This window comes from Larimichthys crocea, chromosome II, assembly GCF_000972845.2.
Source record: "Larimichthys crocea isolate SSNF chromosome II, L_crocea_2.0, whole genome shotgun sequence".
NCBI classification, from domain to species: domain Eukaryota; kingdom Metazoa; phylum Chordata; class Actinopteri; family Sciaenidae; genus Larimichthys; species Larimichthys crocea.
This window is the reverse complement of record NC_040012.1, coordinates 3,864,116-3,884,839: the sequence shown is the minus strand read 5'-3', so window position 1 is coordinate 3,884,839 and position 20,724 is coordinate 3,864,116. Positions and strand designations below refer to the sequence as shown.

At 42.6% G+C, this 20,724-nt stretch overlaps 1 protein-coding gene across 3 annotated transcripts in view; it reads left to right on the top strand.

Annotated features, from left to right (window-relative positions):
• esyt2a (extended synaptotagmin-like protein 2a) overlaps nucleotides 1-20,724 on the top strand; it is a 43,043-nt gene that overhangs the window by 7,678 nt on the left and 14,641 nt on the right. For all 3 annotated transcript variants that reach the window (XM_010751960.3, XM_027288945.1, XM_027288947.1), the window contains exons 3-8: nucleotides 9,456-9,497; nucleotides 10,341-10,475; nucleotides 10,884-10,960; nucleotides 11,101-11,173; nucleotides 13,765-13,854; nucleotides 19,743-19,798. In XM_010751960.3, coding sequence (XP_010750262.3) covers nucleotides 9,456-9,497; nucleotides 10,341-10,475; nucleotides 10,884-10,960; nucleotides 11,101-11,173; nucleotides 13,765-13,854; nucleotides 19,743-19,798 — 473 coding nt within the window. The remainder of the gene's footprint in view (nucleotides 1-9,455; nucleotides 9,498-10,340; nucleotides 10,476-10,883; nucleotides 10,961-11,100; nucleotides 11,174-13,764; nucleotides 13,855-19,742; nucleotides 19,799-20,724) is intronic.

Sequence of the window (20,724 nt, the reverse complement as noted above, 5' to 3'; positions counted from 1 at the left end):
TCTGTTAGTTTTCACTGACCCGTTAATATCGAAGTTATGTGTGCTTTTAAAAGAAGCTGTTCGTTTTCCAGTCTCGGCTTAATCAGTTCTTAACGTGTCCATCCAGGATTACTGATCGCTCTGTCACCATTTGATACACGCAAGCTGGAAATCCTAAAACTTGTAACGAAAGGAGCAAAAGAAAGAATCCTGTGTGCAGCTCTGTGATCGCAACGCGTGATATCTTCATGTAATTATGAATAATTTCTATTCGCCTACCACACACCCTATGGATTCAATTATTCGCACTATTTGATAATTGGTTATTGGTAAGAAACAAAGGATGATTCCAGGCTCTGAAATGCTTTACTTGGTTACGTTACAGTAAACCGAATAACTTCTTAGACATTAATGATAAAATTTAAACTCTGGGATGTCGTGATGGGTATTTTTACTCTTTCTGAAGTTTTATTGACTAAAAGATTAATCTACAGATTAATAAAGGAAAAGTTAGTTGCGGTCTGACTTTCAACCACATCTCACCGGCCTTCTTCAGCAGATAATAATAGTGCTCAGTTGTTGAAAGGCTGCTAGTTTGTGTGGAAAAACTTGAACGTATAATGTGGAATAAGGCGCCTCTGTATTGAGAGATGTAATGACTTTATGTTTGACGGTCACCGCATTTGTCACCTCTCTGTTTCATGACATCAAATTTGAATCATGAGAAAACTGGATTTGATTACATGCAACGACTTCATAACTGCTAAAGAAAAAAACATGTCCTGTCTTTATTTTTAACAATTGTTGTGCTTGCATGCTCAGACATAAGACTCATTTCACTGTCTGAACTCTGCACTCGTAAATCAGAGCAAGTTGAACTTCTAAATAGATTTGTCCAGTTGCAAAAATATAAAAGGATGTGTAATTTAGGCTTAGGGCAACAGGAATCCTCCCGGTTGACTGCTGGTTGTCAGGGCATGATGAATGTGGGGCTGGGGGGGTTGATGTGAAATGCCTGCAGCAACAACACCACACAACAACGGCGCGTTACTGATTAGCGCGCTATCCTTTTCGCGAATGGCGTTCCTGGCCGTGCCCCCTCTGCCGTCCCATATCAAAAGGTTCGACAAGAGCTACAACGATCAGTCCACTCAAGTTTTTTGATGACTGGTTAATCCTTTAAGTCGATCAAAGTAAAAGAAGTCGTACATTCCAGTCTCAGTCTTACTACTCTAACTTGCTGTCCTTCCATGATTAATCGATAGCTCTGTAACTCTTTGGTCCACGCAAGGTGGAAAATCGAACCTAAGAATCTACACATTTCATCAGCCACTCGAAAGAAATGTATTCCGCAACTGTTTCCGTAACTGATTAGTCGTATGTTAGTTTTCACGTACCGTTAATATCGAAGTTATGTGTGCTCTTAAAAGAAGCCTTTTGCTTCGTTTTCAGTCTCAGGCTTAATCAGTTTCTTAACGTGTCCATCCAGGATTACTCGATCGCTCTGTCACCATTTGATACACGCAAGCTGGAAAATCCTAAAACTTGTAACGAAAGGAGCAAAGATAAGAATCCCGTGTGCAGCTTCATGTGATCAGCAACGCGTGATATCTTCATGTAATTATGAATCATTTCTATTCGCCTCACCAATCACCCTATGGATTCAATTATTCAGCAAATCTTTGATAATTGGTTTTTGGTAAGAAACAAATGGATGATTCCAGGCTCTGAAATGCTTTACTTGGTCTCACGTTACAGTAAACCGAATAACTTCTTAGACATTTAATAATAAAATATTAAACTCTGGGATGTCGTGATGGGTATTTTTCACTCTTTTCTGAAGTTTTATTGACTAAAAGATTATTCTACAGATTAATAAAGGAAAAGTTAGTTGCGGTCTGACTTTCAACCACATCTCACGGCCTTCTTCTGCAGATAATAATAGTGCTCAGTTGTTGAAAGGCTGCTAGTTTGTGGAAAAACTTGAACGTATAATGTGGAATAAGGCGCCTTTGTATTGAGCCAAGATGTAAATGACTTTATGTTTGACGGTCACCGCATTTCTCACGCTCTCTGTTTCATGGACATCAAATTTGAATCATGAGAAAACTGGATTTGATTACATGCAACGACTTCATAACTGCTAAAGAAAAAACATGTCCTGTCTTTATTTTTAATACAAATTGTTGTGCTTGCATGCTCAGACATAAGACTCATTTCACTGTCTGAACTCTGCACTCGTAAATCAGAGCAAGTTGACACTTCTAAATAGATTTGTCCAGTTGCAAAAATATAAAAGGATGTGTAATTTAGGCTTAGGGCAACAGGAATCCTCCCAGTTGACTGCTGGTTGTCAGGGCATGATGAATGTGGGCTGGGGGGGGTTATGATGAAATGCCTGCAGCAACAACAACAACAACGGCGTTCCTGAGTAAGGAATGAGGTCAGTAAACTAACAGTCTGGAAGTTTTACACAGCCTGCAGGTTTAGTCCACATTCCTGTGGAACTAAAGAGTCATAGATTTGTGTAAAATATGTCAATAGGAGTCATGCCTTCCTACCAAACAGTATGAAGAACCTAGAAGAACCGGAGATGTTGTGGTTGGATGGATTTGGTCTTAAACCACGAGGCCATCAGGACTCCCTGAATCTTCTTTTATACCCTGAGGGCTTCAATACGTTTATTTCAACTTCAAGCTGTTTGATTTGGGAGCGTTTGACGAGCTTAGAGTCGTTTCATTGCCTTTGGATTGATTCTGTTTGCTTGATCACATTTAATCTAATCAGAAGAAGTGACAGGGGAACAAAAGTGAACCATAACAAACAGATAGAAACGAGTACTGTCATGCAAATCCATCACCCCAGGTACAGCCCAGGTGATTCAGAGCTGCACTGTTTACACTATTAAATCAGTGTGTCAATTATTTTTAGATAATCATTGACTAAAGATTGATTAGTCAAGATAATCAACTAATTGTTTCATACAATACATTTAGAAAACGTTACCAGAGTCTAAAGTGATGTCTTCAAGTAGTTTGGTTGAACAAATGTTCTTGAAATGACTTGATTTGTTCGAGTGTCAGGAAAGGCTGAATCAGATCTGATTATGCAGTTTGTACATGTACGTCGGAGCCCTTCAGATAAATTGAATTTGAGTCTGAGGAGTGTGTCTGTGCTATGCAGCTCCTGCTGTAGGTGTGGATGTTTGTATCTATGATTGTGGAGCTGGGCAGTGCAGGAACACTTCAGTCCAACTTCTCCTGACAGTCAAAGACTGAAACGACGTGGTTCCAAAGCTTTACCGTCACCGGACAAACATGGAAAGTTACTACAACCGCAGCGTAACTGTTTCCCTCCGCGCCTCTTTCTCTTTCTCTCTCTCCACCTTCGCTTGGTTTCTGTTTGCCCATGTGACATGGGACGGGTGGGGCTTCCCCGATCTTTTGATGTGCCAAAGGGCGGGGCTCAGCTCCACCACAGAGTGGAAACAATGTGGAGGAACAGTAAGGCCTTGTACTACTCCGTCCTGCAGTCTCTACGTGTTTGGACGGAGGTTTTTTCACTCTCACCTGCAGCATGTGCAGACTTTTGTCTTCATTTCAGGGTGTTTACATCCACATCTGTTTATTACAGACAGCTACACATGCTAATATATCTTCTACTCCCAGCACACCATGCTCAGAGTTATATTATGTTTAATGCACTTTGCAAAGAGACAGTTCTTTGTAGCACACAAGTCAATCTCCAGGTAAATGTTTGTTTACTTCAAAAGTTTACACTTTATACACTTCCTCTCTCTTTTCCCTTGCAACATATTTTTTGTGCAACATAACAGACAATGATATGCATAAACTATTCTTTTGCAACAGCACATCCACTTCTTTCTAGTGAACTGTTCTGCATGCATGTTCTGTTACGTCTTCCTCTTTCTAAACCTTTCCTTTAGTTTTAGGATGTCAGGTACGCCATGGTAAGTCATGCTCTCAGTCCTACTTGACTTTTTTATTGTTGACACAGTTGAATATGAAATAAAAAGCTATTTTTTTACACTCCAAATAAATAAAATGATTACAACTGGAGAAGATTTCCCAAAAAATCTTTATTTAACAGCTGCCCTTGGACCAGCAGCTCAAGGATCTCAGATAACTCAGTTTTCAGCCCTCGCACAGAAAGTCAGGTGAATACTCCATGGTACAATGCTGATAGATATTGAGTTTCCATTCAAATCTATTCAAACTATGTCATCCCTTGAGGGAAATTTGGCCCGTCATAGGTTTTTATAGTGAAAACACACAACAAGAGGACAATGTGACGTGAAAGCAAACTAAATCAACAAACACAATTCATCACGCTCAAGAGCCAACCTTCAGTTTTGTAAATTCATGGTTTATTCCCATAACTTCCTGTTAATTCCATGGAAAGTTTCCAACTTTGAGAATTCCCAGAATTATGGAACCCTACTCTGTTTTCATATCAGGTAACATTTACCCTGATACTGATACGTCTGCAATGGGCCAGTATCTGCCAAGAAGATTGGCCGGGCTCTAGTCTTCTGGAGCCACATTCATTTTAATTCCAAACTAATCAAATTAGAACTATTTTCTGTGTTTTACTCATAATTTATTGACTCATCATGCAGCCCTCCTGAGTTTAATACAACCCAAATTGGCCTATCAATAACATATGTAAGCCCTGCTTCAACAGAATTATGCAGGGAGCAGTTGTAGCCAAGTCCAGACTCACTATTACAGGTTGTGTAATCGAAATCTTTCAAACATCAGTGTCTAATGTGGTTTCGCCCTTCAGCACAATAAAGTACTCAGATTTCCTTCGACTGATCTCTCTCCACGCTGCAGTCTGTCTTCCTCACATCCTCAACAGCTCTTTGATTTCTCCGATCCTAAATATAGACGTCAACATGGAGCAGCCGTCTCGTCACGTAGGTTTCCTGTTTCTGCACCTTTCAACGCCATCGGCGGTTCGAGGTGGAACCGACTGAGCAGCTTTCCTTGTTATTTTTGTTGTCACTATGGCGAGGAGAGTCACCGTCCACCGGGCGGAGGTTGATCTTTGAGTCAGCAGACAGTAACAGGACATAGATTCAGAATGATGTATAGTTTTAGTTTCAATTGTTAGTTGCAGTTTTAATGAACAAATTCCAGCAGGACTCGACACAGCTCTCTTTATCTCTCTCTCTCTCACACACATGCATACATAGCATGTGGGGGTGTGGCTGGAAAGGAAGGTCGGGATTTCCAAACAGCTGTTACATAGTTGGACTCACCCTCTTAACTTGACTCATAGAAACACATGAGTAACCAAAAGGGGATGCTCCAATCCTGTATTGATCACCAGTGGAGTTGCCAAGTGGGATGGGCGTGTTCGACCTATTCACAGGGCTCTTCTTTATGTTATTGCCACCAGTCTTTGTTTTTGAGAAGTGAGCATATGCTCCGTCTTTTTGACACGACAGATTTGTTCAAATATAATACCCATGAGCCTCAACCATTGCTGGCATGGAGAAGAGGCCAATCAGAGCGGTGGTGAATTCAAAATACCTCAATCGATCCAGAGTTTTCTCAGTGCCGTCATCTTTTGCTACGTCGAAGAGTTTTGAGCTCAGTGATTGGATGTTTGTAGCTGAAACGCGCCTCAGGAGTTGTTATCGGTTGACCTTAAAGTTTCTATGTGCACAAACTTTCTAATGTGGCTCTTAATCTTTCGTGCTGATGGTTTAACCGGTAGAGTCTCATGCCAATCCGGGCCATGGAAGTGCTCCAACTGTGACTCACTTCTTCGTCTATGGGAAACAGTAATGGGACTTCCAGAACCGAGGGCGCCCAGAATAACTCCTGTCACACTGCTTCCAAAACAGTTTCACTGAAGGCTCCCAGCCTCTCATACTGTACAGGAGGCTCTACAGAAGTCGTATTTTTGTCTCAAGTCAGTTCCACTTGCTGTTTTTTTTAAGGTTAGAGGGCACTGAGATGGAAAACAGCACTGTGTCTTAAGAAATGCAAGTGTCTGTGCTGATGTGGGCGTGTTGCTACAGGCAGTAAGTTTGCTGGCTTATTACACTTCACAGCAACTAATAATTTTATCAGACAGTCTGGAAAGTGCATGCAAACCAAAGCAAAGCAAAAAGAAACCCGTTTCCTCTGGTAGAATCAGAAATACTTTATTAAGCCCCATATACTTCAGAGAATTCACCAATCAGTCAGAATAAAGGACAGAAACCCTGTTAGATCTCTTAGCTTCATTAGTTCTTAATTAGGGCTGGACCGGGCTGCTCAATTTCTGCGTATACAATGACCCAAATCTTCCGCTAATGCTTCCACAATGTAGGGCTGAGCTATTAACTTCCGATTTGAACTTTTATGGGGATAAGATGATGTAGTCGTGCGGCTCCTCTAGACTTTCCAAATGTTATTGGAGCGAATCGATCAAAGTCTGATTGTGAAACCGTTGCAGCTGTTTTAAAGCTGCTTCTTTCACAGTGTCCTGGGACGTCCTTTAGCCTCTTTTCTCCTCTCATTATTTTCTACGAGGATGTTCTTTGTACATCGGGGGATAATATATCACATCTGTCAAAGCATATGTACGTTTTGTAGAAGATCATCAGTGAGCAGAGGCCTCCTACGTTGCCACGTTGGGTGGGATTTGGAGGACGGTTCAGTTCTTCTGGTGTGAATGTGGCTGAAGCTTTCAGATTTTCTGCTGAGAGCAGATGGAAGGAATGAACGACCTTATAAAACCTTTGTCATTCTTCGCTCTCTGCTATTGTTGGCCTAAAATGAGGTTTTTTGTGAGGAAATGAATCATTTTCCTTACTTTGTTGCTGTGTAGGCGTGTTGTACATCATGGGATAAGGTATAAAAAGACTTCTTTTCTCATTGAAGAGCCTCTATTGCACTTTAGTTCCCCAAATTTTCCTTGATGTTTTGTTAACGTGTCAGCAGAATCACTGTATCTCCTTTGTTTCCTCTTCTGTTCGTGTATTTTGTATTTCAGACAACACTGAGTCACGTTGGCTGCTTCATTAGTACCACCTACGTATTATTTCCTGTTAACTTCATGTGAATAAATTGTTTTTCTGCTTTTTTCTCTGTGTGCTGCTGCTGTCTTGCTTTCTCCGTCTCTGTTGTTTACCTTAAAAGGGGAGAAAATTGTGCTAATGCCACTGCCTGTTTTTTATTGCCCCGATGAGTCATTGTTTCCTTGGTTTTTTTACTCCGTTGTTCCAACTCCTTTTGTTCCGTTTCGAGATCCGTCAGGTCGCAACAGATGCAGCCGCTGTGTCCGACTGCTGTGATCAGTGCAGGTACACGCCAAAGGACAGAGAGTCTTCGCCTTAAGTTCAATGTTGGGCTGACTTTGCAGTGTCCACAGTGTAAACAACAATTTGCTTTCCCATTTACATGTTTGGCTTCCTTCCAGCGACGCTTGACTTCTCTGTCCTCTAAACTGAAGTGATAAGAAGTTCATCCCTTCGCTTTGACGCCGTGACAGAGACGGTCTCGTGTGGTGAATGTTTCCTGATGTTGGCGCCTGGCAGCTGGTTGGAATTGACTTCCTGCGTTTGAGTAATGTGACACTGGATCTTGTAAGACTAGCAACACTAGAAGGGAAAGATCCTGGACCGGTCTTCTTCTCCAGAGATGTTTGTGATGGCGGTCGTGTTGTATGTTTAGTCACGGCACAACTTTCACTTTGATTTGATGAACTGAACCGCGGTGACAATTTACATATCTCGCAATGTTAAAAATTGAGAAATAATTTGTTTATCAGCCCCGTGATCTCCTCCAAAATGTCATCAGTTCATCTTTGTTCCATGGTAGACTTTCCTCCAAGTTACATGAAAACCAGCCTGTAGTTTTTCCATCATCCTGCCAACAGACAGGCAAACAAACACAGAAAACAGAACCTGCATGGTGGCAGTAAAATGACCTTGGTACCAGATGTTTGTTTGTTGTTTCAGACTTTTCTTTTCTATACAAACTTGGGAAGAAAACTTGAATATTGCTTGACATTTTTGAGCCTTTTCTGTATCTTAAAGAACAAATTATCAACATTTTGAGATGTGTACTGAGCAGAAACAAATGAACTAGAGTTACCTGAAGGCAAACTGATGATGAAGTGATGAAGATGGCTCTACATTACCTCAGACATACAGTATTTTTTGGCTTTTCTGTACTACAGTCAGCCAAAGTATACACGAGTACCGATACATCTGTGATAAACTAATCTGTGTGGAAATCCCATCCTGGCTTGTCTGTCGTTATAATGCTATATTTTTGTTCTCATTACTACCAAATGATTGCATGAACAATAAACCTTTGTATTATATCAGGATATCAAGCCAGTTATGTGTTAACACCAGGCCCCCATTGAGTCTGCTTAAAACAAGAAACCTTTACCTTTTAGTGATGGGCAGCACAGACCGAGACTAGTTCGTCAGTGTCGTATAAATAGTGACTGAAATCTTAACCCAAAGAAAAACACCACACGGTGACACTGACGCCGGCATCAGCGTGAGCTTGTTTGTTTATGTGTAGGATGGTAACCGTGTGCACGTGGAGCGTACAGTATGTATTTCCTAGACGGCTTCATGTGTCACACATGTGCTGTGTTTATGTCAGACAGGCGCTGTAAGCTTCACAGACTTAAAGCAGAGTGGTGCGTGATAAATCATCGAGTGGACATGAAATATTTATTTTCCAGATAATACAAAAGAGTAAAATGAGGAAGCACATGCACACAAACTCTTTATTTATTCATGTATGTACAGACTACAGTCTCTAGTCCCTATTCAGACGTGTTGAGTTTAAGGCCATGTTCGTGTCCTCACGGAGGGTTTGTGTGAATCTGCCCCAGGCCTGAGCATCTGCAGGATCCTCCCTGTCTGTGTGTGTGTGTGTGTGTATGTGTGTGTGTGTGTGTGTGTGTGTGTTACGTAACAGGTCTGTCACAGCTAATTCCTAGACAACAGCTTTGAAGCCGCTGCACTGACATCCTGTCAGACCGCATCCCACGTTTGGCTCGGCTGACGCGGGTCCTCTCAGGTAGTCAGCAACTCTGCTGATAGAGTCAGCAGCCTCCCCCTGCCCCCCACGGCATCGCCCGGCACTTAAAGAGCTTCATTTGACTCCGAGTGATGAGCGCACTTAGTAAGATAAAAGGGAAAGACGCGTTAGTCACTTCTCAGCCGTGCCCGATCTGTGCAGGGCGATGTGGTCCACCCTGAAACATCTCAACGACTATGAGACGGACTGAAATAACATTTTGTCACGACGTTGGTGACTCCTGGCTGATGTCTCCTAATGATTTCACTTCTCTTCTCGTGCCACAGTGAGGTTGACATTTTGGGAGTTTTGAGTTACAGTCGGATTTAAGTGCGTCCAATGTCATGTCAAGATGCCAGATATTGAATTCTGTATAAACTCACGATTCTGACACATTTCTGTCTCTTGTTTCAGGTCCATTATCCAGATGTGGAGAGAGTGGAGTGGCTGAATAAGGTATACACACACATTTCCCCCTCTCTTCTCTCACCGGTAGCCTGTTGAGGCAGACACAGGTAGGAGGATGTATAAATAGGAACTGAATCTGGAGCTCTGCTAGACCCTGACCCAGTGCTGCCACCTCCCTAGAGATAGAGAGAGAGAGAGATTGGCACTTACTGTAAACGTTCAGTGGACTTCCAGTAAGAAGTTAATGGATGTAGATGATCAGGAAAAGAGCTTTTTAATATTTAAACCTGATATAGTGGTTTTAATGTTTATGGGCGGGTTGTGATTGGTCTTTTACGGTTGTTTGCAGGTACACAGAGTTTGATTTAAAGGGTGATAATAAGTATTTATGCACATCCAAAGCACAAAAATTACATAATTTATCTGAGAGCTTTACCTGTCTGATAAATCCCTAGTTTGATAGAGCCTTAATTTGCATATTAGAGATGAAATAATTGCTTTATTTCGTCATTGTTATGACTCTTACCTCAGCTGCCAAAGCACGTTGAGGTTCTCCCTCAAGCTTCAGGCTACCCTCGCCTTTGCCTAGGGTGCCATCCTCAGGCGGTAACTCATTTTCCCAGTTCAAGTCCTGAGTATCGTGATCCTGTTGAACTGGGAGAATGAGTTTCCACTTCATTCCCACAAATAACAGGACAACGTAGGAATTCCTCCTCAGGACAGAGTGTTTTAAACGTCCAGTAAAAACAGAACGATTGCAGGTGTACATCAACAACGATTACCAAGAATGTGGAAAGTCTTCTGAAACGACTCCAGCCTTTCCCCAGACGCCATGTGGACATGATGTATTTGTCTAATTGTTCCCGACTCTGCCTCCTGTCCTCCCTTCAGACGGTGAAGCAGATGTGGCCGTTCATCTGCCAGTTCGTGGACAAGCTGTTCCGAGAGACCATCGAGCCGGCGGTGAAGGGCGCCAACCCTCATCTCGGCTCCTTCTGTTTCACCAAGATCGACATGGGCGACAAGGTGACGAGAAAACGACGCCGAGACTGTGACGATATACAGCACGGACACACGTTCTTCACACATAGACCAAAAGTTTAGAAAGATTGTTGGTTGGAAGGAAGCATTTTGACATGCCAAATAACTGGTGTGGTTTGTTATTACTGCTGCTCATAGCTTCTGTCAGGAGTAGGTGTTAAGATCTCTCTTTGGTGTGTTTCTATTTTCGTCTACCTGCTGTTGAACTTCCATGAACTGACGAAAGCAGCAACGTGAATCTGAATTTTGAAGCTGTTTCCTGTTGGAACCAAGCTGTCTTTAGTTTGTCTTTGTCCAACTGTGTTCGTGCTCAACAGCAGAGCATCATGTGTCGGTAATAAAGAGCCGGATCTGCTCAGATTTGCTCATTCGTGCCGCTGTTTGTGTCTGCAGCCGCTGAGAGTGAACGGGGTGAAGGTTTACACGGAGAATGTGGATAAGAGGCAGGTCATCATGGACCTGCAGATCAGGTGAACCTCTCACATTCACTTGAATTTACCACCGATCACTTCAATCAGTTATATCACACAAACACAAAGACATGAGTCTACAGCACATCTGTGTATTTCCTCCCTCGCTCTTATTGCATTTCCCTCTGTCCTCCTTTCAGCTTCGTCGGGAACACGTCGATCGACGTGGACATCAAGAAATACTACTGCAGAGCTGGAATCAAAAGTATACAGGTATGACTGCAGCTACCATTTGGAAAAAAAACATATATTAAGCAATACATTGCATTAGAGTTGTCACGATACTAAAATGAGTAACCACGATACTATACCAGACAAAGTATCGCAGTTCCGGGTATTATCGCGATACTGCTGCCTTTTTTTATTATTATTATTTTTATAAACTGCAATGTATTTGTACAAGTTAGTTTGAAACAACGACGTTTGTTTTTTAAGCAAAATTAGTGTTGCCACTGACGAAGACGCCACGGCAGACTCGCTGCTCGGGCACGGTGCTTCTGCCATGGTGAGTGTGTTGTCTCGTGTCTGGGCGAGACAGAACTTTAGCTTGTTGTTTGTTTTGAAGCGAGTTTCTATCGAAGCGGAGCTGTCTTCGCGGAGTTTGTTCTTGCCGGCAGAAATACACGAACAGCCAATCAGCTAACAGACGGGCGGACCCAGCGTGCGGAAACAGCCTATCATATCTCCGGACGTCACCAGTAACAGGCAAACAGCCAATCATTCAGCAGCTGTGTAGTTCGGTTGCGGTTCCTTGTTGGTTTGTTTACAAAGGAGTAGCATGCAGTGAGAAGCCGGGAGGAGAGCAGAGGCGGCCGCTATGTAGCGGAGACTGGCACCGGTAGTATAGTAATCCACGGTAGTACCGTCGTGTAAAATTTCTAGTATAGTAGCGACGGTTATGATTTGGTACCGTGGGTATCGTGCAACTCTACATTGCATTATATTTTACTCAGCAGCAATCAATAATCTGTCAGGAAACGTCCAAATTCTCTGATTTCAGCATCTCAAACTGTTTTCGTTGTCTGTGACAGTAAACTGAATATTTGTGGGCGTCACGTTGGGCTTTGGGAAACTGTAATCAACATTTTTCATCCATCTAAGGACCAAACAACTCATGATGAAGAATTAGTTGCAGCCTTAATTTAATTCAAACTAATGAACCGTGAAATCTCAACAAGCATCCAAGGAACGCAGAGAAAGCGTGTTAATATATAGAAGATCAAAGAGAGACTCATGTCAGACAGATATGGTCCCTCATTAGTGGTGGCCCTCATTCCTCCTGACCATGACCACTGTATTAACCCGCGACCTCTCCACAGAGACCATTTTACATAATGTGTTGACACAGGGCTGATAAAGAAGGCGTTATCCACTCAGCTGTTGGCAGAGCATCAGGCCATATTTACTGTTCATAGATCACAGAAAGTGAACGGGGCGAAGAGTTCGAAAGATTTACAGGAGAGAGAAAACAACCAGAGTCAATATTTGCTTCGCGTTACGGCTTAAATCTCACAGCAGCGCCGGAGTGTGTGTCAGCTTTTCATCGGCTGCTGGAGAAAATAAGTAGTTCAGACACCTGAAGATGTTTTCCTGAATTATGAGTCATATCGTAGGAAGAGTTTTCAGTGTTTTCTTCCCATTAACTGTCAGACTCCATCAGTTACTTCTTCTTCTGGTTAAATAGATTCTGACACACTATTATCTGCTGCACATGATTTATAAACTCAGGCAGGAATCAGCTCCCTGGGGGGGTGGCAGGGGGATAAACACGAGGAGGCTATCTTCAAATCTTTCCACTGCACCCGTTTTGATGAGCAAAATGTTGGTATTTGATTACTCAGAGCGAGCTGCGACCAAATTTGGTGCTGCAGACGGGCAGTCTGCATATCTGAGGTTTGAGTCACTGCAGCCACTGAGAAAGCAGCATCCCTGTTAATGAGAAGCTCAGAGGGGGGAAACATACACGTCTGTCATTTCAGTTCGACATGAAAACGGCTTTGCACCTCTGCTACAATCATTACAATTGAGAGTTTTGCTCAGATTTTCTCTCCTCGTGACTTCAACACAGGTTTTGTAACATCAGCAATTCGCAGAGTGTTTCACTATGAAATGAGGGCGACGTTACAAAGCAGAGAAATGAGGATAGATCATCAAAAGAACAGAAAGCTGAGATTCGCACCGCCTCCTGAAAGAAGTTGCATTTACCGATCAGCTGACTCAACGCTCAGGCCAACACGACATCAGACCACAAGTATTTGTGGTAGAGACTGCTAACCAAGCCAGCTTTAGTTTACACTGACAAGAGCGACAGGCTCATCGACTCTTTGCTGACAACTGGGAACTGTGTTTGTCGGGTTTTCTGCCAGCCTAATGCCACCCACAACATCCTTCTCTTTCTCTGCGTATCTTTCAGCCGTAGTGAAAGTTGTGTCTAGGAAGCCTCGTGAGTAAGGTTGACCATCAAACCTTTTGATGGTCAACGTTGGTGGCCAAAAGCTTTTTTTGTGGTACCAACTCTTGCACAGTTTCAAAAACATCCTAAAATCTGGCAACTAATTGCCGGACAGATTTGTAGCCGTGTTTACTTATTTCTTGATCAGATCGTTTCTGATTTAAGTCCAATTTTCTTCTTTCATTTGGCAAAGCAGAATAAACAACACCTAGAAAGATCATCTACGACATCTTCTGTCCCGTCGCATGGTCATGCAGGTCATGAAAGATCCCAAGCAATGATTGGTTGATGCTCAGCTTGTACTCTAACATATCATATATTGTTTGTTTGTTTTTTTTTGTCCCCTGTGCAGCTTCATGGAACGATGAGAGTCGTGATGGAGCCTCTGCTGGGTGACATGCCTCTGATCGGAGCCCTGTCCGTCTTTTTCCTCAAGAAACCAGTGAGTACTTTGAAACTTTGACCTCATCGTGAGGCGTAACAGCAGAGTTTATCCTTTAAAATCCTTGTAAGCCTTGTTAACCTGGAAATTTCACTTGAATCTTGAAACTACAGAATGATTTTTTGTTGCTTTTTAATGAAAACAGATTAATTTGGTCTAATAACCTGCAGAAATGTCGCTAATATCCTTCAGTAACTTGAAGGACACTTGGTGCACAGTTTACCTGATTCTTATTCTCCATGTATCTTGATGCGATCCCTCAGTCTTCCCGAACGCTGCCCAGCTCCAGTCCTCCTTTATCAGTGCATTCCTTCTCTTAAACTGCTGTCTTCCTTCCTGCGCCTCATCACATCTTATCTTCCAGATTCAGGCTTCGATTCTGGCACCAACATAATTATCTCTTCTCAAGTTTCTAAAGTTAGAGTTAGTTAGTTAGTTAGTTAGTGAAATGTGTGACAGTCTTGGGGCTGCGATCAAACAAAGATCGTAAAAAGAGTCGGGAAGTGATTTCTGGATTTGGATTTTGTGCGGCAGTGCAACTTTCTGTTTAGAAAAGAAGTGTTCATCTATATCTTCTGCATCTGGGTGGAGTTCAGTGGCAAAGCTGCGGTCTAGGCGTTGTTTGTTTGTTGGTGAGATGATGCCGCGTCCTCCCACATCACTGCTGTCACAACAAACACAGGGAGATTTGTTTTCGTGGGTCAGATCCAGTCACCATTAAGCACTCTGGTCCACCGTCAAGTTGTTTATACAGTGATGATGCCATTTTTTTTTGCCATCACGTGATCGAAATTCCAGTTCGTCCAGTGCTTTTGTTTATGGCCAAATACCTGCCCGATTAGTGACATTCCCACCAACCCTCAGCTTTACCTTGAGTTCATCTAACAGAGCTGTTGGCGCTGCTGTCACTGACTCCCGTGCGTTCTGTAAACAAACATATTTGCATATCTGCGGTGACACTGGACTCACATAGCAGGCAGCTGGTTTTATATTGTACGCAGCAACGAGCAATTATGTGAGGTTTGAACAAAGACGAGTGCTTTCACTGAATAAAGATAAAGCAAACAAAGTGCTGCTATTGTTGCATATAAACATCTTTTAACTGTCGCACTTGTAGCACCAGCACAGTTCAGACTTATTAGAAAAAGTAGTTTAACAACATAAATTCTACTTTCCAGAGCTTTTGACTCGATCTCAGTCTTTTTTTTTACCAGATTGTGTTTCCTGCATTGTCATTCAAATGTAATAATTTGTGTTAATACTTAATAGTTTGGCAGGTGTAGAGATGTTTCTGTCACCGTGTGAGCAGTGCCGTGAGAAAATGTTCTGTATTCCAAGATGGGAAAGGATTCCTGTATCGTGCTCGCGGCTCAAAGGCCTCGAACAAAGAAACTTTGAGTTGAAACTGGAAACTCGAGAAGAAGAAGAAGAACGACCCGAATGTCTTCAAAACAACTGGACACGTATGAGACTGTGTGAACCACACCAGAGCTCAGTGATGTTGTATGTACACATTCCTCCGCCCTCACCAGGCGTGTTTGAAGCAGCTTGTGTTTCCTGAGCAGTCATTTAGATGCACGTGACGTACTAATTATAACTAATTATAGACCAGCTGCCGAATGAAATTCATTCAATTATTTTGATTGAGCTGCGTCGTTCGTAAAAGATCTACATTCATCCGTCCTCCACGTGGCTCCACGGCCTCCAGGAGTGTTTCAGGAGCATCATGCCTGACATTTCTTTTGTTTTGTTGCTTAGATTTGGTCGTTTTCCCTTGATTTACATGCTTCTGCCATGAGTAAGTAGGCTACTCAGTTCACTTGTTTCACCAAGGTGTTTTATTTTGAAAAGTGCTTCACAAGCACGGTCTCACATTAGCTCCAGACTGTGGCCAGCTTGGTTAGCGGAGAAAAGCTTTAGTCTGAAGAATAAAACTGACTCGTTTCTATTTTTGGAAGAGTTTCTAAGTCAACCACAATCATAAAAGAGCCTTCAGAGAGCCGCAGCAGTCAGTATAAAGGTTTGCTCACACATTGTGTGTGATGGTAAATTAAGTTTGTTTTTACTTTTCATGCCTAAAATTGAAAGCCTCATTTTATTTTTATTTTTTTAAGTGACAATAATTTTTTTTACATGAGTCATCGTCTTCCTGTGCCAGGCTGGCCGAACGGCATTGTGGTCCAACATCTACAGCGCTAACTAGGCCACAGAAAGACATACGCCCACACACACACACACACAAACACATGCCAGTGGTCACATGCACTCATATACTGAACATTTAATTTGTCACATATCCATGCAGACGGACACGAGAGGAAAATCCGACACGAGCATCAAAGAGGAACTCATCAAGATCAGTTTATGGATCACAGCGAGCAGATAAGGAGACTGCACAAGCTACAGATGTGGAGAGAAAACAAACGTTTGTCAGGAAGGAAGGATCTAATGGAAGTGTAGGATCCAGAGCTTTAGGAGCTCGACCCGTACAACGGACTAAAAGTCGAGATATCTCAGCCTCTTCCTCCTCCTCCTGTTGGTTTGTCCCTTGTACGTCGCCCATGTGTTTCCTGTAGATGTGACTGACAAAGGAAACTTGGCTGACTGATGGTAACCTCCACACAGTTTAGTGCAGTCAGACCAGCTGAAGTTCATCTGAATTTGTTAATGACCGGAAGTTAAAACTCTCACTAGAGAGACAAAGTTTTGGAATTAAGTCTAAATAATAAGAGAAGTTTGCCTCAGTCGGATTTTAACGTTTGACTTTTTAAGCCTCTTTTAAAACTGTGCACTCACTTGTAATCTCACACACATAGAAACCTCCACTTTACAATGTCAGTGATGTGTTTTTAAAACAAACACGCTGACATCAGGTCATTCCCCATTAAGTCCACATATACATTAACCTTGACAACTGGCACCATGTTCACACTCCTTTTACGGTTGGTGGACTGCTGTTATTTTGAGCCGCGTGCTTTCCCAACACGAGTCTGGTGATCGTCTCGTGAGCGCGGCCGTGCAGTTTGTGAGGCGGCGATGATTGAGCGCTGAGCGGCAGTCGGTGCACGTCTGCTGCAGGAGCGCTCCGGTATGATTCTTCTGATTGATCTGTTTTCTCTCTGAAAATCAAATCGTCCTGATCGTCCGGGACAAAGAGACTCCCTGTCTCAGCCGGCCTCATTCAGGCCTCGCTCACCACACCTCAGCTCCATCCTGACTACAACCAGTAAACCCAAAACTCCTCCATCTTCTTCACGGACACTACATCCATGTTTTTGTCGCTACAGCTGCTCATACTGTCACTGCAAGAGCTGTAGCTGCACCACCTACTCCTGCAGCCATCAGGCTGACTTTTGCGTCTACACTTTTAATACTTCACCACCTCTGTGCCCGCTCCCACGTCTTTAGCTACTTCAGCTGCTTTATTTGATCAGCACATGTCACAGAATATGACATATAACTGTATTAATATGAATATTTTCCCAGTATAATGTCATTTTGCTGTGCATATTTCAACATGCATCTCATTATGTAGTAAAGATTTAGGTTTATTAAAACTATGTTCTTTATGTCTTGTCTTGTCTTGTCTTGAGTGTTTTGTCTAAAACCTTAAAAATATTCCATTTAATATGAAGTTAGACAAGAAAAAAACAACAGATTCTCACATCTAAGAAGCTGGAACCATCAAACATTTTGAACAACAACCTCAACAACTGACCGATCGACTCGTTGATTAACCGACTGATCGTTGCAGCTCTGAACGTGTAAACAAAAACAAGGACGTTTTTCTTGGATAACATTTTTGTACTACCTCAAAATTTAAAGGACACGCACTTCTACATGATCTGTGCCGGGTTGTTATAGCAACATATTAATGACCATGAGCTTGAAAGTATTGTAGTCTATATACTTTTGACCATTTTCTGTACTAACACTGCCACTGCTGCTGTTCTCAGTATTATTATTATTGCTCTACCACTGCTGCTAAATGTCCTGCTGCTGATAGTACATGCACATACAGCAGCACTAATCCCGTTCCTGCTGTCTGTACTGTGTCATTCAGTAGATATCAGGGTGTGTCAGGTATGTGCGTGCTGTGATTTAGCCTTGCTTATTACTGCAGCGACTGTTGGAGGTTCCTGCCTGACACACTCGGTGACGTAACGCTTCGTATGTGACTGCTCCTCATATGATCCGGTTCCACAGGTAACCCAGTTTTTATGTGGAAGCGTATAAGCCTCATAACTGGGTTAGAAAACCAGGTTAGGCTCCCGTTCTGAATACGAGGAAACATGTTGACTGTAGTTGACGTGTCGGCGCTCGCAGTGTTGTGCAAACTCAGATTTGTACATAGTTTTAGGGCAACGCCTCCCACACAGATGATCATCTGTTTACAGTCTGTTCTGTCTGAGCTCAAAGGCTCAGTCCGTCTGTCTTTTATAGGTTCCATCATAATTCAGTGTTTTTATGGGATCGTGCTGATCTGTCTGCGTTCTTTCTGAAATCCTGTTGGCTTTGTTTTCCGTTTGGTCCATCCAAGAGGTTCTGGACCGACAGTCCAACAGTCTGTAGTCACTGGCATCACACAGCCTCATGTTAAATGGAGAACAGACTTCATCTGTAGTGAAGAGGTTAAAAAGCTTCTGCACATTTCTGCTCACGTCTCGTTCGTCCATCACGTGGTCGTGAAGACAACAACAAACAGGACGTGCATTAGATCAGAGTGCACTTCATGAACCCTCCTCACCAGTCTGTGTTTGGTTTGTGGAGTGCAGACATTTGTGCTTTTTGAACGCTGCTTCAGTGTTTGACTTTGTCTGAATCAACTCAACTCCTTTCTTTCTTTCTTTCTTTCTTTCTTTCTTTCTTTCTTTCTTTCTTTCTTTCTTTCTTTCTTTCTTTCTTTCTTTCTTCCTTCCTTCCATTCTTTCTTTTTTTCTTTCTTTCTTTCTTTCTTTCTTTCTTTCCTCCCTCCCTCCCTTCCTTCCTTCCTTCCTTCCTTCCTTCCTTCCTTCCTTCCTTCCTTTCTTCCTTTCTTTCTTCCTTCCTTCCTTCCATTCTTCCTTCCATTCTTCCTTCCTTCCTTCCTTTCTTCCTTCCATCCTTCCTTCCATTCTTCCTTCCATTCTTCCTTCCTTTCTTCCTTTCTTCCTTTCTTCCTTCCTTCCTTCCATTCTTCCTTCCATTCTTCTTTCCTTCCTTCCTTTCTTCCTTCCATTCTTCCTTCCATTCTTCTTTCCTTCCTTCCTTCCTTCCTTTCTTCCTTCCATTCTTCCATTCTTCTTTCCTTCCTTCCTTCCTTTCTTCCTTCCATTCTTCCATTCTTCCTTCTTTCCTCCCTCCCTTCCTTCCTTCCTTCCATTCTTTCTTCCTTCTATTCTTTCTTCCTTTCTTCCTTCCTTCCTTCCATTCTTCCATCCTTTCTTCCTTCCTTCCATTCTTCCTTCCTTCCTTCCATTCTTCCTTTCTTCCTTTCTTTCTTTCTTTCTTTCTTCCTTCCTTCCTTTCTTCCATTCTTCCTTCCATTCTTCCTTTCGTCCATCCTTCTTATATATATTTATGTTTCTCTGGTGTCTTATTCTGACTTCCCTGCTGATCTACTGGAACATCTAACGACTGTTTATCAGTTAGTGTAATGTGATCGGACAGAGCGATGCTCGACCTCACCGTATCCTTCCTGTTTGTATGAAAGCTAACTCAATCGGCTCCTCTGTATTGATTATCGGGTCGACTGAATCAGAGTCGGGCTCCTCGGCGCCTCTGCTGACTCATGGAGCCGTCAGTGAGGAGAAGAAGAAGGAGAAGAAGGAGGAGGAGAGCTCAGGAACAAAAGGCGATTCTTTTATTAAATATTCAAATCTAAATCATATTTCTTCTTCTTCTTTCAGTTGCTGGACATCAATTGGACAGGACTCACAAACATGTTGGACATTCCCGGTGTCAAGTGAGTAACTCCATAACTTGGAGTCATTGAACTCGTGTACAGGGCCGGCTGATCTGAGTTCAGTTTGAAAGAGAGTGAAAGTGAAACCGTCCACACCTTGTTATAAACTTCCTCATCCTGTCACCTAGCACCAAAAACACTCCCTGGTTTCTTTGCTCGCATACCAAAGTCGACTCACCAAACTGTATTTATCAGTTAACTTTCCAAATCAACATGAACTGCTCGTTAGATCAGCTTTTAAAGCCGCCTCACCTGTCACTCCTGAAACAGTACTGAGGAACATGCAGCATTTAAAGGTCTCACTCCACATAACACACCGTCACTTTACGAGGCAGAAAGAGGGCAAAACAGCATCTTCTCTGGTCTGTATCAGCAAAAAAACAGCAAATCTGAATCCATCATTCACTGATGAGCTGAAAGTTGAGAGAAGAGCGACAGGAAAACAGAGTAAAGACTGTAAACTGACATAAATGAATCTGCTGCATGGATCCTTTCAGGTTTTAATGCAGCAGTGAATCAGGACGCGTACCAACAACATCGCCTTAAAATGACGTGTCTGGCCTGGCATGTCTGTGTGTGTCATCCGTTGTTCCGTGCATTTATTCATCTTAATGAGAATTAATCAGTTTACGGCGTCGTTAAGAGCCGAACAGCCAGAATCCTTTTTGATAATCACGGCCAGGTGGCTTCACACACTTCCTCAGGGAGCTCACTGGCTATGAGAGAGAGCAGCTGTGTGTGTGTGTGTGTGTGTGTGTGTGTGTGTGTGTGTGTGTGTGTGTGTGTGTGTAAAATACAGACATGATGTCATAACTGTTTCTATTTTGTCTCGATGTGGACGTGCTCGCTCACAGAGTACATCCTACATTTGGATGACTCTGCTATATGTAGCACACACACACACACACACACTTTTGTTACCTCAT